The sequence below is a fragment of the Aulostomus chinensis genome, chromosome 1, assembly GCF_037954235.1.
Source record: "Aulostomus chinensis isolate RoL2024-O1b breed Wild chromosome 1, RoL_Achi_v1.0, whole genome shotgun sequence".
NCBI lineage: Eukaryota > Metazoa > Chordata > Actinopteri > Syngnathiformes > Aulostomidae > Aulostomus > Aulostomus chinensis.
The window spans coordinates 59,813,950-59,838,787 of record NC_141320.1 but is presented as its reverse complement, the minus strand read 5'-3'; the positions used below and the strand labels follow the sequence as shown (position 1 = coordinate 59,838,787).

General features: G+C 46.0%; 3 protein-coding genes across 9 annotated transcripts; 1 reads left to right on the top strand and 2 right to left on the bottom strand.

Moving 5' to 3' along the window:
• Positions 1 to 247: 247 nt before the first annotated feature.
• Positions 248 to 2,114, bottom strand: LOC147272551 (inosine-uridine preferring nucleoside hydrolase-like). 2 transcript variants are annotated; one of them, XM_086185903.1, is made up of 8 exons: positions 1,979 to 2,024; positions 1,678 to 1,883; positions 1,357 to 1,536; positions 1,164 to 1,275; positions 942 to 1,078; positions 790 to 867; positions 566 to 682; positions 248 to 472 (listed from the first exon to the last, which is right to left on the bottom strand). In XM_086185903.1, the coding sequence occupies exons 2-8, from the start codon at positions 1,852 to 1,854 to the stop codon at positions 320 to 322; spliced, it is 954 nt and encodes a 317-aa protein (XP_086042029.1). In that variant the 5' UTR covers positions 1,855 to 1,883; positions 1,979 to 2,024; the 3' UTR covers positions 248 to 319. The 2 variants fall into 2 exon arrangements, with proteins under 2 accessions (XP_086042029.1, XP_086041944.1); XM_086185818.1 differs by having other exon boundaries at positions 249 to 472; positions 1,678 to 1,855; positions 1,979 to 2,114.
• Positions 2,115 to 2,859: 745 nt separating this feature from the next.
• Positions 2,860 to 10,968, bottom strand: LOC147272550 (protein-tyrosine kinase 2-beta-like). Of its 3 annotated transcripts, none has more exons than XM_086185160.1 (31): positions 10,950 to 10,968; positions 10,346 to 10,445; positions 10,015 to 10,269; positions 9,678 to 9,856; positions 9,466 to 9,553; positions 9,304 to 9,383; positions 9,148 to 9,210; positions 8,892 to 8,946; positions 8,643 to 8,783; positions 8,497 to 8,568; positions 8,301 to 8,402; positions 8,096 to 8,213; positions 7,954 to 7,993; positions 7,808 to 7,839; positions 7,631 to 7,678; positions 7,353 to 7,447; positions 7,116 to 7,197; positions 6,450 to 6,550; positions 6,209 to 6,324; positions 5,977 to 6,074; positions 5,810 to 5,899; positions 5,333 to 5,537; positions 5,081 to 5,186; positions 4,927 to 4,974; positions 4,476 to 4,595; positions 4,351 to 4,383; positions 3,924 to 3,948; positions 3,740 to 3,780; positions 3,502 to 3,636; positions 3,296 to 3,376; positions 2,860 to 3,212 (listed from the first exon to the last, which is right to left on the bottom strand). In XM_086185160.1, exons 3-31 carry the CDS (start codon positions 10,204 to 10,206, stop codon positions 2,976 to 2,978), a joined length of 2,823 nt encoding a protein of 940 aa, XP_086041286.1. In that variant the 5' UTR covers positions 10,207 to 10,269; positions 10,346 to 10,445; positions 10,950 to 10,968; the 3' UTR covers positions 2,860 to 2,975. The 3 variants fall into 3 exon arrangements, with proteins under 3 accessions (XP_086041286.1, XP_086041368.1, XP_086041428.1); XM_086185242.1 differs by lacking the exon at positions 10,950 to 10,968 and adding an exon at positions 10,647 to 10,669; XM_086185302.1 differs by lacking the exon at positions 10,950 to 10,968 and having other exon boundaries at positions 10,093 to 10,269; positions 10,346 to 10,595.
• Positions 10,969 to 11,840: 872 nt separating this feature from the next.
• Positions 11,841 to 24,757, top strand: arhgef7b (Rho guanine nucleotide exchange factor (GEF) 7b). Of its 4 annotated transcripts, none has more exons than XR_015110138.1 (22): positions 11,841 to 12,143; positions 13,267 to 13,350; positions 16,287 to 16,371; positions 16,492 to 16,607; positions 16,759 to 16,963; positions 17,478 to 17,569; positions 18,852 to 18,946; positions 19,230 to 19,325; positions 19,649 to 19,771; positions 19,864 to 20,002; positions 20,119 to 20,178; positions 20,433 to 20,579; positions 20,651 to 20,737; positions 20,834 to 20,912; positions 21,021 to 21,157; positions 21,270 to 21,494; positions 21,571 to 21,664; positions 21,775 to 21,864; positions 22,281 to 22,439; positions 22,607 to 22,712; positions 22,817 to 22,871; positions 22,978 to 23,041. XR_015110138.1 is itself a non-coding variant. In XM_086185423.1 (22 exons), exons 1-22 carry the CDS (start codon positions 11,979 to 11,981, stop codon positions 23,098 to 23,100), a joined length of 2,553 nt encoding a protein of 850 aa, XP_086041549.1. In that variant the 5' UTR covers positions 11,844 to 11,978; the 3' UTR covers positions 23,101 to 24,757. The 4 variants fall into 4 exon arrangements, 2 of the variants coding, with proteins under 2 accessions (XP_086041549.1, XP_086041624.1); XM_086185423.1 differs by having other exon boundaries at positions 11,844 to 12,143; positions 22,607 to 22,703; positions 22,978 to 24,757; XR_015110147.1 differs by lacking the exon at positions 22,281 to 22,439 and having other exon boundaries at positions 11,843 to 12,143.
• The last annotated feature ends 81 nt before the right edge of the window (positions 24,758 to 24,838 follow it).

The following is a 24,838-nucleotide window of genomic DNA, read 5'->3' as shown; positions in this document are numbered from 1 at the left end:
CAGAAACATTCAGCGTCGACAGGGTGGTGATCAATTCCTGCGTTGTTTTATGACAAAGGGAGGACGACATCTTGGATTTTTTTGCCCTCAGGGAAGAGAGAAGGGTTTGGTGCGCGCCGGACTGGTTCCTCCACGCCAAACCTGGCAGATTTGTCTTTCTGTCAAAAGAGTACAGGCTCGTAATAAAGTGGTTTTGTTTTGTTTTGAAAGATTGATTTCTCCCGACCCTTAACAGGAATAAGCAGAAGAAAAATGCATAGATGGATGGAGATTTATTTCTTGGGACTAAATCCAGGTGTCTGACTCACTACAGGTCAGCCTACATCAGGGAGTTAGTGAGCATTTCCTTGAACTTCTCCAGGTCCACTTTTTTCATGATGACGGCCTTGTGCTTCTTCTTCAGGGTGTCCATGTAGTCCAGGACCATCATGCCGCGGGTGTGGGTCCCCTCCAGCTCCACTGACACGGCGACCTGGACCGGGAACACGAGCAGTCACCGGAGCAATTGATCAGAAATTGAAAAACAAAAAAAAAAACCCCACCAAACCAAATGCTAGCTGCCCACCTGCTCGCTCTCTGTTATGAGCTTGTTGTTGATGGCAGCGGCCAGAGCGTAGGTGCCACAGGCGTTGAACCCTGTACCTGCTGTGGTCTCCTTCTGATAATCTGCTGACTGAGCTTTCTGCAGCAGCAAGAGGAGGAGGTGTTTATTCAGGCAAAGTGAAACATGCTAAGCTCAGATTTTGGCAAAACTGGTGGAAACATGTCCCAGGCCGGCCGCTCTCCTACCGTCATGGAAAGGAGAGATATCTTTTTCATGAAGGCGGCTTTCGCGGTGTTCGGGGCCAGCCGCTGGTCACAGAAAGACTGAGGGAGACAAATCGTCACCTTAGTCATCTTTGAGTTATGGTAATGATTACATATTAAATGGTCACACCCACCCATGGGAGGCTGTTCCTGCAGCTGAACTCCCAGGAGGCGATGTAGGTGGGGCAGGTGAAGCGGTCCAGCACGATGTAGGCCGCCTCGGGGTCAGCCACGAAGTTGAACTCCCCGCAGGCTGTGGTGTTTCCTCTGGCTGCACACATGACAGCTCTCATTATTACAATTGCACATGCGGTACGTCTGGTTGAGCAGCATGCTTTGGTGTGGCTGACACGTACATTCGATGTTGCCTCCCATGATGTAGAGAGCCTTCAGCTTCTGAGTGATTGACGGGTCCAGCTGCACGGCAACAGCCAGGTTAGTCAGAGGGGCGGTGGCCACCAGAGTCACCTGCAGGGAACGGAACACACGTTGTCCTCTCCTGTCGTGGCGTGATATCAATGTGCCTTGTTATTCTACATGAGTGCTCACTTCTCCAGCGTTCTGTTTGATCATCTGGATCAGGGCCTGCGGAGCCTTTTTCTTATTCAGCAGCTCAAGACTCGGAGCGTCTGGATCCGGGACGTCCCCCAGCCCGTCCTTCCCGTGGTAGTCCCCGGCGTGTCGTTTACGGGCCAGCAGAGGTGCCGAGCAGCCGCGGTACACCGGGATCTACACAGGATGACCACCCTTAATCGTGGACGACTGACTGATAAGTGACGTCACCTCGTCGGTTGTTGTTTCATGTCGAGGCAACAGCTTCCTTACCTTGTTACCTCGACGTAACGACTTGATCAGGTAAATCAAACTTACATCCAGCCTGTTGCAGACCTTCAGGACGCGGAGTGTGTTTTTGAGGACGTTCTCCAGGGGTGTGTTGCCATGGCAGCAGGTGATCCCCAGGATGTTGACGTTGGGGTCTGACAGGGCCATCATGATGGCCTGGGCGTCATCCACGCCCGTGTCCACATCGAGGATCAACTTCTTCATCCTACATTCAACAGCGAGGACAGAAACACCTGGGAAGACTTCCAAATTCTTACATATCCACCCCCCACCCCACCCCCCATCGCCACGTACGCATGTGTTGATAGTGATGACGGACGGAGCTCACCTGGTTACCTGTCGAGGGACGGCTGGTGTGTGAGAGAGGGAACGAGCGGCCCCGACCTGAGCAGCACCCTTTTAAATACCGGCTTACGTCACAGACCCGCCTCCCCCTCGGCTTCAGCGAGGAAGTTTGAGTCTGTGTGCTCTGACTGGAACCATCAACCCGTTCACTGTTTACCTCACGCGAAGGCTGTCGATGCGGTTCTACAGTTCAATGAGCGACTTCACACGCGCTTCTGCATCTCTCGGTCTGGTTGACTGGCAACAACTGCAAAAAAATCTGTTCACACGACTTGTGAAAGCACCCAGAGAGGGGGGAACCCTTCAAGAAAAGCTTCAGGGATTATTTTATTTTTATTTTTGACACGTTTCCAGAGTGTTAAATGGACTTCAGATGTACCTTGGCTGCCTTGATGTATTGGGTTGTTTTTTTTTTTAATTTATTTTTGGTACAGAGAGAGATGTTCACTTTAACTTTGTAGGCAAAAAAAAAAAAAAAACCCCAACTCATCGTTTAGGAAACATCTCAGGTTTCAGTCAAATCCCCCCCAAAAAACACTTGTCAGGTGGAGTGTGAGAACAGACGCTTCTGCAAAGGCGTCTGTTCAGACCTGTTTTTAATCACAGAGTCACATGCGTGAGCTTTTTCAGAAGGACGTGTACGCGTACATGACCCCCCAGGCTGTCGCTGGAAAATACAGCTCGTCAAATTACAACAAAACAAAAAACAAAAAAAAAACAAGCCCACACTTCTCAGAAAGATAGATTTTTTTCTAACCCTCTGAAAAAAATACAACATATGTTGATTTTTTTTTTCCCTGAAATTGAATGAATATTATCTGCGCTTTAAGAATTTTACCATGAAACAGCAAACCCTATTTAAGAAATAAAAGCCGACCAAAGTTAATGCCACAATATTTTAATGGAAAAAAAAATACGAATGTGTTTATACATGTGTTCAAATTCTCTCTCATTTTGGAGGAGAAGTTACAAATGTCCCCTCACTCCCCTGAGCTTTCTGCATCTTCAGGTTTTGGCCTGGCCAGGTTGGCCCTGACCCGGGCCAGGTCCACCGCGTCCAGCAGGTTTTTGGCGTCCAGCGCGAGAGTGTGAGCCGCGGCCAACATCTGCCGCTGGCACTCCTCCTTCAGTGTCGTCACAGAGTTCTGCTGAGCCAGTCGCATCTTATTGATCAGCTCCCCTAAGTCCTTGTTCAGCAGTTTCTTAGTTCCCTCGATCTGAGGGACAGGGGAGAGTTGACATGGTCACGTGATCTCAGGACGGTGGACGGACAAGCGGAGAGACACGAAGGGTGGCGTACCTCGGTTGTGACGGAGCTGTGCAGAGACGGCAGGATCTCGTCGACACTTTGAATCAGGGTGCGCAGGGTGATGCCGACAGCCTGGAGGTGGGATTAGAGAGATTAAAGAGAGTAAAGACCCGGCCTTCCTCCCTGCGTCTCTGCATCCAACCCCTTAAACTGACCCAACACTTGAATACTTGTAACTCTAGGAGAAGCCGTCATACTTTGACAGCGGTGGGATACTCCGATGCAGGCAGCGTGTTGACGTCATTCTTCAGTTGGACGACTTGTTTGACCATCGCCGTGACGCCGGTGTAAACCCGATCACCTGATCGGTCCAGTTCCGCCGTTGGTTGTGACTAAAACGACACATCCGAATAATAAAAAAAAAAAAAAAAAAAAAAATCGATGGGTTTTCAAGCCGATTTGCCATCCGGGGTATTTATCGTTTAGTTATTTTACCTGCAGGACCGCGGGAGGCATCGGGGGCTTCACCGGGGGACCTGGGACACACAGAGAGGAGAAGAAACGTCTAAGAACTAAAGGTAAATAATAAACTAACAAATAAACAAATAAATCCGTTTGATGAATCAAAATGACCATCAAACTGAAGGTGATTTAACCTTCATCTAACAACCGGACTCACCATTATCTGGGAACGTTTCGGGGGGCTGAAAGAGAAATGGAGCAATGAAAGAGAACTGAGTAGATTTCTGTTCAAAGCTTTCGCCTTGTGTGGAAATATTCCACCAGCATTGATTCAACATATTACAGCGTCTGCCGTGAACTTCCCAGTTTGACCTGTGCCCTGATTAACCCTGAAAACAGAAGGGGTTTCCAGCGTTCGATAAGATGACCCTTTATTCGTCCCTCGGTGGGGAAATGGGCACTGTTAGCAATAAATAGAAGAAACTACAAGAAACTACGGTAAAATGGGTCGCACAGTGTTGATTGAACCTCAGCTCAGAGGCTTCTCGTGGACAGACATCATCTGAGCCGGTGTTTTCTGCCCCCAAGAGGACAAAATTATTTCATGCAGCTGTAATTTTCAGAGAGGAAGTCAAGAGAATTACCTTGGAGGGTGAATTCAGTCGCACAACTGGATCCTACAGGAGAACACAATCATAAGTGATGTACAAGCGATGTGTTTGTGACTTCAGTGTGTGTGTGTGTGTGTGTGCGTGTGTGTGCGTCTCACCAAGTGCTTCTCCTCCTGCTCCAGCCACTGTCCGTCCATCAGCATTTCCCTTTTTTGTCTTTCTAAAGTGTCATCCACTCGTTCTCTCGCCAACAGGGGGCATCTTTCCCTGTCTGGTCGCTACACACACACACACACACACACACACACACACACACACACACAGATATCCATCTTGAATCCCTTTGAAAGTTTGTGTTGAGCCATCCAGTTTTTACACTCAGGGTTTTAAAGCTACTGATGAAGACGATGACTCAACTTCCTTAAATGTAACAGTGTTGTTGTTTTTTTTTTACCACTTCTGACCACATTTTATTTGACTTTTTTGCGGATTCATTCTGTAGGAGGCCTCTTTAAAGAACAGCTCATTTAAATCTTAATTCATCTGAAGCGAAAGAAAGTGTGTCGTTATATTTTTTATATCCACACGCACACACGCACACACACACACCTGCGTGTGCGTGACACGAGGAATTGTGTTGCCTTGGATTCTGGATGGCTGGTGAGAGAGGGAAAAAGAGAGAGGGAGAGAGAGAGAGAGAGGGAGATGTCATCAGCCATGTTTTAAGTATTTTAGAAGTGAAAAAAAAAAGTGTGTTTAAAACCTTGGGTGGAGGCTCTGTGTGACCGGGTTCAAACAGCGACGGGATGGAGTGTGACTTATCTCGCTTCATCTCTTTAGCCTGCGCCAACTCCATCCTGTGGATTTCGCTGTCACACACACACACACACATATATACAAACACATAAACAAATAGATTCAGTCGGTTTTGTCAAGCAGTCTAACTTGTGTGTACGTGGTTTTGTTTGTGTGTGTGTGTGTGTGTGTGTGTGTGTGTGTGTGTGCGCGCGCGCACCTGAAGGAGCACACCAGCTGGCTGAAGTTGGGCCGGGTGTCAGGCACGAAGGCCCAGCAGTGGGTCATCAGAGAGTAAATGGTGGGCGGGCAGTTCTCCGGTTTAGGGAGGCGGACCCCCGACTCTAATTGATTGATCACTTGTCCATTTTCCAGCCAGAAGAACGGCTGCTGGCCCAAGGAGAAGATCTCCCACACACACACACCTGGTAGAACACACACGGATGAGCACTTTTCATGTGCAGAGCCTGGAGATTTAAACCATTGCAGTTTGTTTTTGTTTTTTTTTATTTGCACTATGAGAAAAAGACCAGGAAGTCACACGTCCTCTCAGCTCTTCCTATAAATGCATTTTGAATTCTGGTCAACCAAGTCAAACATTCTCACACTGTGGTTACTGACACACACACACGCATGCATGCACACACACACACACACACACACACACATCATGCAGCAGAGTGACTGAACATCTCACCAAACATCCAGACGTCACTGGCTGTGGTGAACCGCCGGAAGTTGATAGATTCTGGTGCCATCCATTTGATGGGTAACCTGCACACGGAGGCTGTAGAGGGAGGAGATGTGGGTGTGTGTGGGCACCTACACCGGAGCTAAACTGCAACCAAAACCCTGTTCCAGTACCTTTGTAGTAGTCGTCATCGATGTAGCGAGACAGACCGAAGTCTCCCAGTTTGACCCACTCGTGAGACGCCACCAAGACGTTTCTCACTGCGATGTCTCTTCACCACCAGACAGGAAGCAAATCATCCAAATAAAACATTATAAACGCACAGATGACAATGTTTTCACGACATTTGTTGTTTAATTTAATTCTTTCTTTTTTTTTTTTACACCTGCAGGTTGCTGGTTGTACCTGTGCACCATGTTGACTCCCTCCAGGTACGCCAAGGCTTTGCAGATTTGTAGACAGTACAGGGTCAGAGTTGGAATGGTCAGCGTGCACTTGTGCTCCATGAGGTAGTTTCCCAGCTGTGGGGACGAGGAGATGAAATGAGCTTCACATCAGACGCGCGCGCACGCACGCACACACACACACACACACACACACACACACACACACACACACACACACACACACACACACACTCTCTCACTTCGCCATGTTCGTAGAGCTCCATGATGATCCACACCGGATCTGCTTCAATGACCCCCATGAGACGTACAATGTGAGGATGATCCAGTTTTTTCATCAAGGCTGCAACAACAACAACAAAAAAAGAGCATTTATAGTTTCATAAATTTAGTTTAATAAGCAGCGACTGCTGTAGGAGAAGCTTAAGGAGACCAAAGTAAAACGAAATAAAACGTCTTTTTATTTAACCTGGTAAAAGCAGTTGAGATTTAAACCACAAAAAAAAAGAAAAAGAGAAGAAAATGTCTTTTTGCAATGTCGATCTCGCCAGGAAAGTATAGTTGAAGTCTGGTGACCTAACAAGCTGCAGCGTTTCGTGTTACAGTGTCACAGCGGTGAATTCGTGTCAGCGGCAGCCGAAAACCCCCTCAGCCCTTCTGTTCTGAATGCCTCTGTTGTGGTTTTTGCATGTATAGTCAGTTTTCCTCTCCCACCTAATAAAGCACTACCAGGCAGTTGCTTCCTGCAGACGAACACGTTCGAGCCAGATTTTCACTCCAGACGACGGGCTCCTGAGTGACTGTGTGACGCAACGTTGTCAGCGTTAATAAATCATGAACGCGGCTTTTAAGTGAAGCGACAGCTCGCCACGAAGGAGACAATGACAGCTTTTTCCCGGCCGATTCACCTGCTTCGCTGAGAAACTTCTCCTTCACGTCGGCTGAACAGTCCTTGCATGTTTTGACAGCCACGTGGATCCTCTCACCCGTCTACACACACACACACACACACACACACACACACACACACACAAAGTTCACTGCGTCTGTGCACTTTCTACTCCAGATTATTCCTACTACTCATTCGAATACGAACCACCGGCGTAACAGACATGATTTTTCTCATTGAATTAAAGCGAACTCACTGGGTTTTTGTAAACTCCGTCGTGGACCTCTCCGAAGAATCCCTCGCCCAGGATGCGACCCAGGATGACATCATCTCGGGATATCCTGTGATCCTCTGAGAATCGAGAAAGAGGAGAAGTTGATTTGTTGTGTGCGGATACAAATATTTCCTAAAACGCATGGATACTGGGTGAGGGATCCTTGCGCTGAGTTCAGTTTTGTCGCAAGATGACCTTTGACATTTCTCTGCCGACTTGTGTCATCGCTGCAGCAAAGCGTGAGCTTTGTGGTGACTCACCCGTGGCGTCCTCTGTGTTTTCGGGAATCTCAGCATAAATATCCGCACCTGAGGTGAAAGAGGAAAAAAAGCTTCTGCGTCAAGAAATCTGAGATAATTCACTCGGACAAGAAACCTGCGCGGGTCTGCTGGAGTGAAAGTGGAAACTCAGCAACCTTGGCTTCTCGTTAGACTCACTTGAATTTCTAGCCGGACAACCGGGACCCCCCCTGGAGAAGAAAGACAGACTATTTTCATATTTCTGATGACACAGTTGACAATTTTGGCGTTTTAAAAAGTTTTCCAATGCAATTTACAGTACAAAAATGTCTGCAGACACTCACTGTTTTGGGATGTCAGGCAGCTTCACTCGTGCGTCTCTCCCTGACAGAAGAAGAAGAAGTAGTTGTCGTCGTTTTTTTGCTCTGCCCTGATTTGTATCAAAGACCGTCCACACGGAATGACTGAAGGAGTTCTGTGTCGTACCTTTCCCAGGCCTGGTGATGAGAGAGCGCTCAGATCTGCCCTCCAGTCGACAGTAACCATCAATCAGGTCGGCCATGTTTTCAGCTACAGCTAAGGATGGCGCCCTCACGGACAGCGGCTGAAGGGTTAAACGGAACAGGATATAGAAGTCAGATGTCAGAGCGTTTTTGCCGTGCCTGGCGAGTAAATCCCGCCGTGGCGGTACCTGCTTGGCTCCCTCTATGTGGACGGTGAGGAGAGCCTGGCCTTCGCTCTCCGCAGAGCAGGAGATGCTGTTCACCTGAGAGAAGGAGGCCAGACACACCGGCTGTACACAGAATACCACATTGTTAGCTTGTGATTTCATCATCATCATCATCATCATCATCATCATCATGTCACGATGAGCTGAGGAGGCCTACGCTTGAGTTCTCTGTTTGCTGGCTGATGCCTTCAGGGCTGATGACCAGGTCGATGGTTAAGCTCCAGCCGTGCTGCAGGCACAGGGAAAAACTCACAACATGTGTGTTTATTCATATCTAAGTAATTCAAACTCCATGATGTTTACCACCAGCCGGCAGGCAAAGCTCTCCTGCGTGTAGCTGTAGCACTGTGCCAAAGTGAGGAAGAACTTGGCCATGCACTGGTCCTGGTTCAGGGTGGAGTAGCCCTGGAAGGTCTGCTGGATCAGCCGACGTAGCTGCTTGGGCTAATGGACGAAAGAACTAGACGTGACGTCTGCGTGGAGATGACGGCCGAGGAAGTTGCACGCAAATTGTTTTTTTGTTGTTGTTGTTGTTGTTGTTGTTTTTTTTACCTTCATGCTGTCGATGAGCTCTTTGGGAAAGAACAAATCCAACCCCACATCCTTCCTAATCCAGGAAAGATCATCCAAGATGAGCAGAGATGCTCCAAAGAGGAACAGTTGTGTCAGAAAGACTAGTTTCGTCAATAAAATGTCAAGAAGGTCAGGGTTTGAAGGAAACCCTTGTGTGTAAACGTCTGGAACTTAGGAATATTTCACATTTTTGTAGTTTTAGTGGATGATTCGATCGATCAAGGCATTAACTCACTCTAGTAACTCAAAATTGGACTTTTTCTCCAGCCCATGTGGATTCATGTCTTTGTAGAATCTCCTGTAGACACCATGAATGAATGAATGAATGAATGAATGAAACTGATCAGACAGCACGACAGCTCCAGGAGCTGGTAAACATGTCCACTGGTACCTAACTTCCAGACATCCCAGCTGCAGCGCCATCCCATCGCTGACCTTTGAGGCAAACTGCTGCATGTAGTCACTCCGCACCTGTGTGTGAACAACCTTCAGGTCACTCACACACACACATATCTACAGCAGGTTCTAATTTTCACGGAACACATAAACTGACCTGCTGGTAGAAATAGAGCATGGTGGTTCTGTCATTTTTTAAGTTTTCCATGAAGTTTGACGGGATGTATCTGATCCTCAGGTCATATCTAGAAAAGAACAAAAAAAAACCAACTTCTTTGGATTGAATATGCAAAGTAACAACAACAACAAAAAGTAACGACAAATACTTCTTAGAGAGTGTTTTAGTATGCAAGTACAACAAATGCCGACCTCCACTCGGCCTCCAGGTGATGCTGCTCGTAGCGCCGCGTGAGCTCACACACTGTCAGGTCCGGGTGCAGCCAGTGTATCTCGGAGGATTTGAGGTGTTTAAGGAGGAGGCCGTAACACAGGGTGTGTTTTATGTACGGACCCACGCACCCGCTGGAAAGTACGACAGCGATGACGTCCTGGGACAGAAAACACAGCTACAGTATGTTGTCTTCTAGCAGATAAATATGAGTGTTTAGTAAAGATCAAAACGAGCATCAATAAAGGAAAGCACAATGAGGAAATACAGTGGAGTACAATATGTGGTAATGGAGGGTTGTGTAGTACTGCACAGTACCCTGACTGTCATCCCCTCCTCACAGCGGACCAGTTTGAAGTTCTTGCCCAGGTTGGAGCTGTTGCTAAGGAAACACACCTTCATAATCTTCACCGGGAATGAAATGCTATTCCTGGTTGTCACGGGAGACAAATTGGACTGACTGGTGGGAGGCATGCTCCTCCAGGACAGGGTACTGGTGTCTCCTGACATCACACAAGCTCACGCCGATCTACACACACACCATTTCACTCTCGTGTATAAGACACATCAGCACTGGAGACAGAGAGGAAGAAGAATTATTCAAACCAACATGAATGCTCGTCCCCTGGTAAGGTTGTTGTCCACTCACCTGTCTAGATGAGTCCATTTCAGTAACGGACCACGTCTTTTTCACTTTCTAACATCAGACTTCTTGAGCGTGGAAGCTTCGCCCCGAAGAAGCCCGACAACTGAAAGAGGAAACAGTACTTCAGAGCAAATAAGGAAGTTGAAGGGGAGCAAACAGAAAAACTGACAGCACTGATGAAATGCTTGTTTCACCGTGTTTCATTTGAAAATAGCACATTCTAACACATAACCGCAAAACACCCCCCGCTATGCAAAAGTGGCATGTTCTACTTCCTCTGCAAAAAGGTTTAAATGCAACAAACCTGAAAATGGATGCCACTTCCTTCCAGCGTGGTGTCATGTGATGCTCTAAGTGTGCTTAATATATTCAGACATTTCTATTTATAGTTCAGCGTTCCTACCATTCGTTTTGTTCATAAAATGAGAGAGAAGATAAATGTTTATGCCTGATCAGGTCATGTGAAACTTTTTGTCTCTCTTTTTTTCTATCTAAACTCTCCAACAGATGGCGCCACAGGTCAGTTTGACCCAGCTGAGGGTGAAAGTTTTGCTCAAACGGTGAAATTTTAACAATGTCATGATGTCTTCAGCACACGTTAAGATACCCAGGATACTGTACTTCCTGTCTTGAAGTGGCGGTGTTGGTTCTCCCTCTCCCTCTTTGAGCATTGATGGTTTGATCCGCCTCCTGCAGGCTCTGTTCCACCTCCTGCTGCTTCGTTACAGTCGACTTCAATCAGCAGGATGCATTTCTTTAAAAGGACATTATTCTCACACACCAGACGACTAAATAATGGACACAAAAGTGAAACATTCTGATGCACGATGAGCCATTTTTGCAGGATCAGCGTTGGATTTGTTGGTCCCACACCAATCCAACTAAACCGTTTAATTTGGATTTCCAAAATCTTAAAATTCTCTCGGCTGGTCTTTTTCTTTTTTTCTTCCTTTAGTTTGCTGGGACGGCTGCTCTTTCTCTTGTGTTCATCTAAAAAAAAAAGAAAAAAAAAGAGTTGTTTAAAACATTGGCTGCTCAAAATAAGGGTGCATTCAGACTCGTCCCTGTAGCTTTGGGTGGGTCAAGAGGGAAGACAGACACCAACCAAACGAACTTGCTTGGTTGAGCTGTTTTGTCTTTTAAAAGCCTGCTGCTGCCGAGTAATCTGCCTCTCTCGTCTGGAAATCTCAATCTCAGATTATTCACCCTTTCGGAACGCAGTTCTGAGAAAGTAAAACAGCAGTAAATACAATTAAATAAAGAAAGAAATATATAAAACAGTAAATTAAAGTGTTGAAATGAACCGTTGTATGTGTTTGTACCATGGTGCTTCGAAACATCCCATCCTACCCGACTCACTCCTTTGGTTTCAGCATCTCCCGGGGGTGATGCTGACCTCCCCCTTTGTTCGCTGCTGCTGCTGCTGCTGCTGCTGTGGTGGAGCGCAGCTGCAGGAGGCAGCAGAGTCACAAAGCTCCGTTTGTAGCGTCCGAGCAAGGCGGGGCTGGATCCCCTCCTCCTCCTCTGTCTCTTTTAGGACGTGCCATAAGTGAGATATCCCAGACAAACACACACGCACAGAGGGAGAGAGGGAGAGAGGGAGAAAGCGAGAAAGCGCTGCTGGTTCACTCCTGGGATGAATTCCGCCGAACAGACGGTAACGTGGCTCATCACACTGGGGGTCCTCGAGTCCCCCAAGAAGAGCATCTCTGATCCGGAGGCTTTCCTCCAGACGTCCCTGCAAGATGGAGCGGTCCTCTGCAGGCTGCTGGACAGACTCAGACCCGGGACGGTGGACAAAGTAAGTGCGGGGGGGGGGGGGGGGGGGATGGAAGAATGACGTTAAAATAATATGTGTCGAATATAAAAATAGAAAACTAGCTGTTCAACGGTATCAATAAAAATACACAAAATCTAAAAATAAAACAGCAGCGTTTGTTTACTCTACATTAAAGCTGCAGTCAAAGGGAATTTGAAGCACATATTATTCATTGCAGAATTTCTAATGTAGTTCTTAGTTGCCTTATATCCACTTTTTTTTAATGAAATGCGCATCTTTATTTTTTCATTTAAACAGAAATATCTCTGGATAATGTAAAAGGGTTTGTAATACAGCTGCTGAAATACAGCCGGTTCTGTTTAAGTAGACTCATTTCATTCAGATTGAATTGACTGCGCGTTTTTGTCAAGAACTATTTGATAATCATGAGCTAATGGACGCTAATGGACTTTGCTTTTAATTTAACGCGCACACACGCGCGCGCGCGCGCACACACACACACACGTCATATCCTTCTGGTTTATCCAACTTCCCAGTAAGATTGTGGATGTGCGTCAAAATCACTTCAGTGAGCCACAACTCAACAGGCAAGGCTTCTTTCAAAATAAAAGCACGGCAGTTTGCCGTACGTTCTCGTACTTCTCTTCACGTGTGTGCCTCTAAAGAAACAGTTTTCTACCAGCAGAATCTTTTTGTTCATTTATCAGACATTTTACCAAATTTATTTATGCTTGTTTTTTTTAATCGGTTTTTGTTGTTTTCAATAAAAGCCTAAACGGCTAGCAAGCAAACAGCACCGTGACGTCAAAGTCAATTGGCAGCAAGAAGGTGAACATCGACTTCTTTAAAGTACTTGATGAACACGATATACGACGTTTATAGAATGCCAGTCTTTGTGAAATTCAAATTGAAACAAAAAATGGTACAAAACCTGTCCTATCTCCAGTTATAATTTGAAAGTTGAAGCCGGAAGTCGGCTCCGTCACTGCGGCGAGCCTCACGCTTGTAAGCGCTAAGTGTAAAGTGCAGCAGCAACGCCTGGAATAACGTTGTTTTCGTGTGGAAAAGTCTCAAATGCCCCTTGTGGAAGCGTATCCGGGCTGGTTTATTGACTTTTCGTATTTTTGTGTTCGTGCGTGTGTAGTTTTTCCAGGAACCGAGGGGCGACAGCGAGTGTCAGAGGAACATTAGCGAGTTCATTAAAGGCTGCGGGGCTTTCGGCGTGGAGGTGAGTTAACGCATCAATTATGTGTCCATTAATGCTCTCATGTCACATGATTACCTCTAAACTGATTCCTCACGCGTTGGTATCCACCTGCATCGCCTGTAACGCGTCTTTACGTGCGTGTACGCAGGTCGGGAGTTTATCCGTGACGTCTCTGCACCTGTTGGTCGACGCCAGGTGCTAACAGTCTGAGGCGCGAGACAGCCATGATTACGTCAACTAGTTAGTTAGAAAAGCTCACTTTTGATAGAATTATGGTCGATTAAATCACTGTATTTTTTTCTTAAAGTATCATTAGTATCCTAGTAATAATTGGTATCAGTTACTGTGGACTATTCTACTCTGGGTAAATAGTTCTTTATTAGAAAGTTTGACTTTTTCCATATTAAAAAGGAATAATATAATAGATGCTTAGCTAATTAGCTGAAACCACAACCCGTGACGTCAAGAGAGGATGCGTCAATTATTAATTTATTGATTTAATGATTAATTTAGCAGCGTTTGCACTGTTTTTTTTTCTATTAAAAATAATAATTCATGTGTGTTCTATAAACCTGCAGGTTTAGATGCATGAAAGCTGCCTTGAGGATAGGGTTAATTTGTAGTTATGGAAACAAGAGGCTGAAATAAATCTGTGTTTGATCTGTGCAGTAGAGGGAGAGAGCCTGAAATATATTTAGTAGGTGTTAAAGTTATGATGCCTTTATTTGTGGTTCGATCGGTACCGCGGTGGTTGTCTGTGGGGATCCATGTTCTTAAAACCGATGTATAATAGACATGTTGGTCAAATACGACATAGTTCTGCATTTAGAGTTCATGTGCGGTGATGGTGTGAAAGCTCTTATAGAGGTGTTTGGGGTTAGATAACAAACATGTAGAGCTAAAATAGATAAATATAACTGCACAAGTTGTACAATAATGAAATTACACCTAAATAACACATATTTTGGGGGTATATCCATCCAGCTTATATCCATCCATGACCACACACTCACACTATTGATCTTCGCCATGGAAAAAGCTTTATAGTCATAATGGAAAATAGGAGATTATGCAACCCAGGAGTCCCGAGCTGCAGACCTTTAACAAGGTTATTTTGACATCCACTCTCCAGGACGTCTGGAGAGAGGGAATAAATCTTGACTTCTCTGTGAAGGAGAGACAGTATGAGGAGCTGAAGTGGAGGATGGGAGAAGAACGGGCTGATGTATTGCAACATGTCATGCACTGCAGTCAGTGGATTTTCCAATCAGGTTGATTAGCAGCATGTCAGCCATGTTGCCAGAAGCCAAGGCCTCCATTACCAGCAGCCTGGCTGACATCAGTGTAGTAATTCTGCCCGCCGTCAGACAAGTGGAGGTCGAGCCAGGCTGTGTGTCCAGGAGAGCAGAGCTACACGAGTATGACTGACGGACTCTGTGCGGGCAGCACAATATATCGGATAACATTCGGCTTCTGCAAATAATTCCACTTGATCAGGCGGGACAGTGAGGACTGACCATCAGTTTGTTTTAGAGTATTCGCTCGCTGCAAGATGAACATAAGCATACGTAACAATACGGGACAGACAGGTATTTTTTAATTAGACGGCATCCTGATTCAGCTTTACTGACATTTCTGTTCTTTTAAGAAAACTCCCATGTCAAGTAATTTGCACATTCAGGTGTTACTTAATGTCTCTCCGTCGGTCTCCTCGTGTTGATGAATGAATATGTCAGTGACTTTATCTCGGGCAGCACCTGGTAAAAGTGACTTTCTTTTTTTGTTTTGTTTTTTCTTTTTTCCTTTCGTTCATGTGACGTGACACAGATGGGTCACATATGCGACTGTGTGACCCACATGGTCGGATGAGTTTTGAGTCTCAGTCCTAAACAACACTGGTACGAATCAGGCATTAATCAGACGAGTGAGAGATATACCCTGGAAATGCAGCAGTCTTGGGTTTTAACCATCAGAAGTTTGACACAACAAACAGCTCAACTCAACCCCTCGACGTCACCAACATGAACGGAGGTCTCTAGACGTGAACAGGCACTTGAAAAAAATAGTTATGGATAAGCAATTAGAGCTGGACATCAACAACTGCAGTAGGAACGCAGCCAAGTCTTTCAATATCTACTATTGCTGCATGTGTAAAATGTCGTGCAAGAGCATCGCTGGTAGCTATTTTCATCCGTGACATGCTACGTGTGGATCTTGGTTTCAGTATCGATCCAGGAGTACATCCTTCTATCTTGGAAGAAGCTGACAGGATCGTAATACAGGAGCAGCACTGCAGCGGATGCAGTGTGGTATCTTGTAGCTTATCTTGTCCGTAGCAGAGGGGAAAGTGCGGGACTGTTGGGTCCATCCATGCTGCTTTACCAGCCTGTGGATGCTAAGCGCAAACGGGTTGGTTAAAGAGACGCTACGTGGAAGGGCGGTGCAGTTTTGTTGTCGATTTTAAGAAATCCCATCTTAAATTTGTAATTCAAGCAGTCTTGTGCTTCACACCTTGAGTATAAGCTCAGTGAGTGTGTGGTGCACACAAGATTAGGGGCTTCAGATGTGTTTTGATTATGGCTGCGCATGTGGTTTGGAGTGCGATGGGGGAGATTACCAGGGGGAGCTCAGACTTGGAGTAATCCTGCTCCAGACTGCAGGTGGAGCCGGGTTGTAAACCCCCACTAAACTCGAGTGTTTACATCCTCGTTTGTTCATTAATTCATAATTAGCAGTAATATGAATTCAAACTTATTCTGGCTTAATGCGTTTAACTATTTCCAAGCAGTCACCCAGGTTATTATAGTCCTGAAGGTCCTTGCTTCTCTGTGTGAGACGCACGCATGGAAATGTCTCGATAAATTTATCATGAATGTGTGTACACGTGTTCTCATTGTCCTCACACATTGATCCAGCACAGACTTCATATTCCTACTCCTGCTGTTTCTCTCCCTCAGCCTTTTGAGGTCAATGACCTCCTGCAGGGCCTGAACTTCTCCAAGGTCCTAAACTCCCTGGTTGCGCTCAACAAAGCCACAGAAGGTAACGCCACTTCGGTTTTGTTCCGTGTGCTCTGTGTACGTTGATCTCTCTCTCTCTCTCTCTCTCTCTCTCTCTCTCTCCCCCCCCCCACTTAATTTGAATGAAAATGTTTCTGTGCAGATTCAGGTGTTCCCGTGTGTGCGCCGCACTCCTCGACACTGAGGATCAAGTCGTTTGATTCTCCCAACACTCAAAGTCGCTCCTCCAAATTGCTGCATCCTCAGTACCACAGCCTGGTGAGTTACCATGGCAACGGCACTAACACAACTCATGAGAAACGCAGAAGGTTTATATATATATTTATATATGGCTCTGATATCAGTCTGTTATGGAAACTCAGGTGCATGTTTGCAGTGCCCACACATTTAATCAGCTCCATTTCTCCAGGACATGTCGGAGGGCAGTGGGTGTGGCCACGTGCTGGTGAAAGCACGCTTTCCCTTCCAGCAGACAAACGAGGACGAACTGTCTTTCTCCAAGGGCGACATCATCAGTGTGAGCAGGCAGGAGGAGGGGGGCTGGTGGGAGGGCTCACTCAATGGCAAGACTGGGTGGTTCCCCAGTAACTATGTACGGGAGCTGAAAGGAGGCGGTGGGTGCAGCTTTTATTGCTTCAGATGTTGAGCGTCACTCATTTTCAGCTTACTGTACTTGTTTCAGTGTGTGTCAGAAAGGTACTTTTACATCTGTGGAATGACTCATATGCAAGAGAGCCATGTCCCTTGGGCTTATTTGATTGTGTGGCTTTCTGAGGAGGGAAGGCAGGGAGGGAGGAAGGAAGCTCCCCATGCAAACAAAGACCGGAAGCTTCGCAGCTGCTGCATAGAAAGGAAGTTCCTGAACTAAAGTTTGAAGCAGAAAACAGCCAACATGATCACCAAGGAACGCAAGTAAATCAGCAGGAAGTGACGTGTGTGTGATTGAAGGACCCCAAAAATTGTCATTAAACAGTGGTGATGTGCAGCCAGGACAACAACCAGGACAGAAAAATGACTTGGGAGTGGATGGAGTCAGGAAATGACAAGAGCTTCAACCTGCTTTTAGCTTGAACTACAAGTTTATGCTCTCCTCATGAATCCCTCTGTCCCTCCTCCTGTCTTTTGTAGACAAGTCATCAGACAAGCCAAAGTCTGGGACCTTGAGAAGTCCCCCAAAAGGCTTCGACACCACTATCATCAGTAAGACCTACTACAACGTGGTGAGTGTGTGTGTGTGTGTGTGTGTGTTTGTTTTATGATGGCCAAAAAAAGATCCAAACCAGCAAAGAATGAAAAGAAAACCTGAAGGGTCCATCAGAATATGAGGGGATGCATTTGATAATTGGGATTTAAATTGAATTCAGGTTACAATGTCACAAACATGAGAGCTGCATCTGCCAGATGGCTGATGGTCACATGTATGATTGCGTTTGCAGGCTGTTGCAATCAATTATTTTTAATCTGCACACACAATTAATGACCAGGGTGAGTTGGATCTCTATCTGTGTATGAGCATGTGATCATTTGTGGAGCCTGCATGACTCCAGTGTGTGTGTGTGTGTGTGTGTGTGTGTGTGTGTGTGTGAGAGAGAGAGAGAGAGCGAGGGAGAGAGACTGCAGCAGATGTAATGTGGGTTATTTCTTCCATCCCACTGGTTTCTGGGGCAGCCTTGCCTCAGGGTGGATGCTTGTGTGTGTGTGTGTGTGTGTGTGTGTGTGTGTGTGTGTGTGTGTGTGTGTGTGTGTTTTAATAATGCAATAAGGTACCACATTCTCCCTAGGCTGTCCAAAGATGTATCTTTGGTTGGAGTACCTGAGTCTCAGTGACACTCAACCATATACACACAAACACACACACACACGCACACACAGGTCTTGCCTGAAGTCAAAAGTGTTCCCAGACACAAATGTCAACGCAAAAATTTCCCATTAGAAATGTTTTTGCTTTTTCCACAAATGGATCCTCCCAAAAAGCTTTAGAACAGAATGTAGACGCTTTTGGCAATTGTAATTTTTGTTTTGTTTTGTTTATTAAATTCATTTTTTGTGTGTATTATAAGGTCACGGTTTATCTTCAGCTTTAGAAACGCCCATGTTTGTCTTTCAAATTAAATAAAACGGCTACAAAATGTACATAAATATGTATCGATGCAAGTAGTCGTTTCATCTCAGCAGCATCTGAGCAGAGACACTACACTACTCTGCGGGTTATTAAGCTAATATGCCACAATTTATTAGCCTGTCGGGTCAGGCTCATGGAGAGAGGCAGTGTAATGGCCCCCACAGGATCTGATAGCTGCCTCCATTAGCTTATTAGACCAGGCATAATGAAAAAACACCAGTTTACCGACTTGCTTTGAGTGGAATAAAGAAAAGATAAAAACATCAGAGAAGCTACGAACAGCTGATTGTATCACTTCTGTAAAGCTGGTTTCTGTTCTTCGTGTGTGTGTGTGTGTGTGTGTGTGTGTGTGTGTGTGTGTGTGTGTGTGTGTGTGTCAGGTCCTACAGAACATCCTCGAAGCTGAGAGCGAGTACTCAAGGGAGCTCCAGAGTCTTCTGGGGTCATACCTGCGTTCACTGCAACCCACAGACAGGTGGGTATTTTTAAACTTTTTGATGTTTTATTCAGGAGGATACGATGTGCGAGGTAAAAACCCCCAGCGTGTCAGTCGCTCTACCACTAGAATGCATCCAAATCAATCCGACATTAGTGGAGCACACATCCTCCGCTGATGTATCACAAGCACATTGGCAATGATCTTATACAGTACGTATTAATGTAGAGGCATTGAAATCACCAGAATTAGAACCAAGGAGCACTCTAAATGATGAATGACTCATCTGCCCTCCTCCCCTCTCCCCTCATCTGTGTTGCAGGCTCAGCAGTGTTGACATCAGTCACATTCAGGGAAATCTAGAGGAGATCTCAACCTTCCAGCAGATGTTGGTCCAGTCCTTGGAGGAGCATACAAAGTCAGTCGACCCCTCTTGATGTCTCTCGAGTCTCATTGCGGCCTTAAGTCCTCATTTTCTTCTCTGAATCATCCGATTCGTGTCACAATACACCCTTGAGCTTTTCTTTAAAGCAGAGCCAGACGCCACTGTCTCCACTGTAAACCCTCGATTCTTGCTTGAGAGGAACCACATTTGCAGTTGTTAAAGCAAAGGAGACATCTAGTGGTAGACTGAAGTAGTGCAAGGCTGTCTGGCAAAGGGCAGGATTTGCCTTGATGTCGGCGTGGTTTCTTCTGTGTGGCATTTATAGCGTAGTCTTAACGTGCCGTTTGTTTGCGTAGACTCCCAGAGATCCAGCAGAGGATAGGGGGGTTCTTCCTGAGTCTGATGCCCCAGATGAAGACCTTGTATGTGGCCTACTGCTCAAACCATCCGTCTGCTGTCAGCGTTCTCACTCAACAAAGGTACATCAGACAAGTACAGTAAGTTTGTAGACCAAACCTGCCCCTAAGTAGAGAAACTGAACACACAGTTCTTGTGCTTGTCTGCATCCTAGTGAGGAGCTGGGGGAGTATATGGAGTCAAAGGGGGCGTCCAGTCCTGGTATCCTGACTCTGACCACCAGTCTGAGTAAACCCTTCACCAGACTGGAGAGATACCCAACCCTGCTGAAAGAACTGGACAGACACATGGAGGTTTGACTGAAATTAGCTGGGACAAAGCCACAGACGAAACTGAAGAGACTTATGAATCCAGAGATCATTGTTTCTCTTCTTCACACGGGCCATGTTTGATTCTCTCTTTGTTTCAGGACCAGCATCCTGACAGAGCGGACCTCCAAGCCTCCATGACCTCCTTTAAAGACCTTGCAGTAAGACACACACACACACACACACACACACACAGATATTGTGGATCCGGTGATCTAATTAGATTTATGTATTGCAAGTTTCTGAATTTGTGTGTTTTCCGTGAGGTATTATCTAATTAAATATGTATGCATTTGCACAGATTTCCAGAACAGCAACGAGAACACTGGAGAAAGTGTAAACATTTTTGTTTCATGAGTTGAGATATCAGAGTCAGTTTTTATTTATTTATTTATGCTCCTGTACACGCGTTCAGGCTCAGTGCCAGGAAGTGAGGAAGAAGAAGGACTTGGAGCTCCAGATTTTAACTGAGCCCATCAGGAACTGGGAGGGGGATGACATCAGAACTCTCGGTCCTGTTCTTCACATGTCCCAGGCCACAGTCCACACTCAGAACTGCCAGGTGCGATCAGAGTCACTAAACACATTTGTCAGGCCATTTTCGAATGAGTACAAAAGTTGTTTGTCTTTTAGGAGTCAAATGAACGCTACCTCGTCCTCTTCCCCCACACCCTGCTCGTCCTCTCCGCCAGCATGAGGATGAGCGGATTCATCTACCAGGTATGAGATTGAGATTCAGTCAGAGGTTCTCACGAAGACTTAAATCCCATCTCCTGGGTTCATGGGTTACCCTCCCTGGTGTGTTTGTCCCGATAGGGGAGGATGCCTCTGTCAGGAATGCTCATCTCCCGAATAGAGGACGGAGAAAACCTGAAGAATGCTTTTGAAATTTCTGGTGAGAAGAAGTTCATGTCGTTTCTTTGATTATCCCCCCCCCCCCCATAGGCGTAATGGGAAAGGTCAATGGTCTCGTCTTCTAATTTGCATGTGTGCTGTTGTCCAGGTGCCCAGGGTGAGCGGATGCAGGTGGCGTGTAACAGTCAGCAGGAATTACAGGACTGGCTGGACCTCCTCACCAAACACACACACACCACAGCTGGGCACACACACTCGCTCAAGACCCACTCTGTCTGTCACACAGTGAGTCAACCCGCCCCCCCCCCCCTTTTTTTTTTTTTTTTTTTTGGACGCAATAGTTGATGCTCATCAACATTTTCACTATTTTCTTTATTCATGTCTCTCCTCCTCCCAGTTGCCCTCCCACCCCGCCACCCCTTCACGACACTCGGAGTCTCGTGGAGGGAGCAGTGGAAACAACTACCACACGCTTCCCCATCCTTCTTCATTTGGGACGGCCCACAGCAGCAGCCCCATGTGGGGCCCTCTAGAGCCACCGAGTACCCCCAAACCCTGGAGCCTGAGCTGCCTTCGTCCTGCGCCTCCCCTCCGGCCCTCTGCTGCCCTCGGCAACAAAGAGGTGCTTAGAAATCAGACAGAACAATACGGATGAAAGTTTTTCTGCGTTTGATTACCTAAACTAAGTGTCTTTGTAGGATATGAGTAAGAGTCCTAAGAACATGAAGAAGCTGCTCCCTAAGAGGAAGCCAGAGAGGAAACCCTCCGAAGAAGACTTCACCGTCAGGAAGAGTGAGAAAGCAGCTCAAATCCTGACGGACACTCTATCAACTGCATTGTCTCTGCATTGCCGTCTCTGACCCTTGTCCCTCCTGTCTCTCCGTCCTGTGGTTGTCCCTCAGGTACAGCAGCTCTGGAGGAAGACGCTCAGATACTGAAAGTGATCGAGGCGTACTGTACCAGCGCCAAAACACGGCAGACTCTCAACTCCAGTGAGTGCACACACACACACACGCCAACACTCGGACGCGTCATAAACACAGACTCACACACTGCCAGTGGTCTTAAAGCTAACCGCTGTTTTTTTCCTCTGCTTTCCACTCTAACATTCTGTTTTTTTCTCCTCTTGTTTTGTCGTCCCTCCATTCCTCTGTTCACCTTCTCACATGCTTACCTGACTTCCTGTGTGGTTTTTTTGTGGGTTTTGATGTCTAATCACTCCTTGGTTTTTTTCCTCATTCTTGTTTCTTGTGTCAACATTTTTGGCCCACGTCGTCAATATGTTTTGTTCCTCATCTCAATTTCTATTCAATATGGTTTGTAATCCTCCCGTCAACCCCCCCCCCCCCCCCACACCATTTGGTTTTTCCCAAACCCCCATACCGCTGCTGGCTACTTTATGGTACAGCCTGGCAAGGGACTGACCTCATGCACAACCATGTGCTCGCTGACACCAGCCTCACCGTCACTGGTGTCCCCGGCAACCCGCCTTGTTCTGACCAATCAGAGGACTCGGATTATGACAGTATCTGGACCGCCCATAGTTACAGGACCGCCTCATTTTCTCGTAAGACATTGGTGTTAAAAACCAGACACAGTATCAGCTAGGAATAGAATATTTTTACCCACATGACTATGTTTGTGTCCCCTTGTGTGTGCATTTGTCATATTGTGTGTGTGTGTGTGTTTGAGATGCCGGGACGATACCTCACACTGTTCTCAAACCTCCAACAGGCTCCAGCAGGAGGGATGTTCATATGTTGTTCCCAGAGGAGGAGAAGATCATAGTGGAGGAGACCAAGAGCAATGGGCAAACTGTAATGGAGGAGAGGTGAGAGAGGTGTGTGTGTGTATGTGTGCGTGTGTGTGTGTGTGTGAGTGAGTGAAACAAGTACATGTGGTTTCGGCTTGTATGGTGGTCCCTGAGCTCTTCTGTTCCCTCAGGAGTCTGGTGGACACCGTGTACAGTTTGAAAGATGAAGTCCAGGAACTCAAACAGGTGAGTCTGCCATTGAGAACCAAGAACAGTCAGTGGAGGTGTCGTGGTTCTGCTCTTCCATGTGTCCATGCTCTCTCTCTCTCTCCCTCTCTCTCCCTCCCTCCAGGACAACAAGAGGATGAAGAGGACTCTTGAGGAGGAGCAGCGAGCGAGGAAGGAGCTGGAGCGGATCATTCGGAGGGTTCTGAAGAACATGAATGACCCAACCTGGGATGAGACGAACCTCTGAGACCAGTATATATCAGACTTTTTTTGACCTTTAAATGACCTACGAACTGTTGAGCCCACGTGGGACTTGATGGACGGACGCTCCCAACGGTTCAGCACCTCCTCACGAGATATCCACTAGATCCTCCCAGTGACCTGTGGACCAGGAGAACGCGTCTGCCCGCCATCAGTAAAGCCATCCCAAGTGACCGTAAAGCTGTGAAGCCATATTAGCTGGGAGGCCCGATGACATCACTTCCTGTTCAGTTAGGGTTTTATATTTCCAGGCGCCATGTTCACAGCAAAGAATCACTCATTTGCCATGTACTTGTAATTTCGTATTTCATTCCTCGATGAGTATTTTCTGGAGACTGAATCATTTTACTGAACCGCCCCGTGAACATTTAAACCTTTAACGACGAAAATGTCTCACTAAAGATTCCCCCGTCTGGAGATCAGTCGTGAATTAACAGTCTGGATTTAATTCCTCGATTGGAAACTTGATTTTCAAGTGCAGACTTACCAAATACAATGCGATGCACCATCCATCCATTTTCTGTACCGCTCATCCATTAAGAGTGGGGGGGTCTGACATAAACATTTCACCCTGGACGGGTCACTAGTCCACCTCAGGGCCATCAGGAGGAATTAGGGGTTCAGTATCTCGCTCAAGGACACTTCAACATGGTCACCAAGGGAAGTGAGGATTGAACCAGCAACTCTTCGGTTGCTGGACGGCCACGCTACCTCTGAGCCACGCCGTCCTGGGCGACGTACCATGCAAAGAACTCAAAGTGAGAGAAAACCTTTAAAACAAGCTAATACCCCCCAGGTAGAATGATGTAAACGATGTCACGTCTGAAACACAAGATTGCTGATGTTAATCTCATTTGTTTAGGATGGAGATGAAGGAAATTAAAAAAAAACAAAAAGAGCAATTGGGAATATTTTTTTAAGGGCCGAATTTATCAGGTTCGTGCTGAGAAAAAAGATTCAATACACCAAAAAGGTCAGGAGTTGGATTCATAGTCTTTGGTGGCAGCGAACCGTATTCTAGACGTAATCCTCCGCTGCTCACTGCGTAACTGACGGCAATAATCTGAAATATACCATCATCGGTCTGAAAATAGAACTATATTACATAAAAATGTATAAAACATTCCAGACATTTCGAGTTGGTCTTCAGTGTCGGGTTCTTGCTCTTTTGCTTTGTTTTTTTTTCCCTCCTAAACCAAAGTTTAAGCAATACATGATTTTTATGATGTCAAATGCAACTCAGTGTATAATGATTTCATATTTTTATATTTGTGATGGTATTTTTATTCTTAACCACTGTTTTTTTTGTTGTTGTTATTTTATTTGTAACACTTGTTATTTTCTATACTTGACCTGGACGACACTAAAGACAATTTGTACAGAGAAGCAGCGTATTTCTCGTGAACGACGGGAGTCGTGGAAAAAGTAATATTCCTTTGCGAAAGGGATTATGAGTGAGATTATCAATCCCCGTTATTGTAAACTAAACACAGTATAAATAACTTATGTATTTCGCTGTCTGTTTGTGTTTTAATGTTCTTGTGTTTAAGATAATTACAGGAGATAGAATGACAACAATCATCTGCTCCCCCGATATTTATTTGTGTCTGTAAATAAAATGTTGGATCTCACGTCTTTGCTTATGCGTATTTCTGCGTACAAACAAGGAGCTAATATTTCCTGACATTTGCCTTCTGTAAATGACCGGGATTGGGAAAAAAATA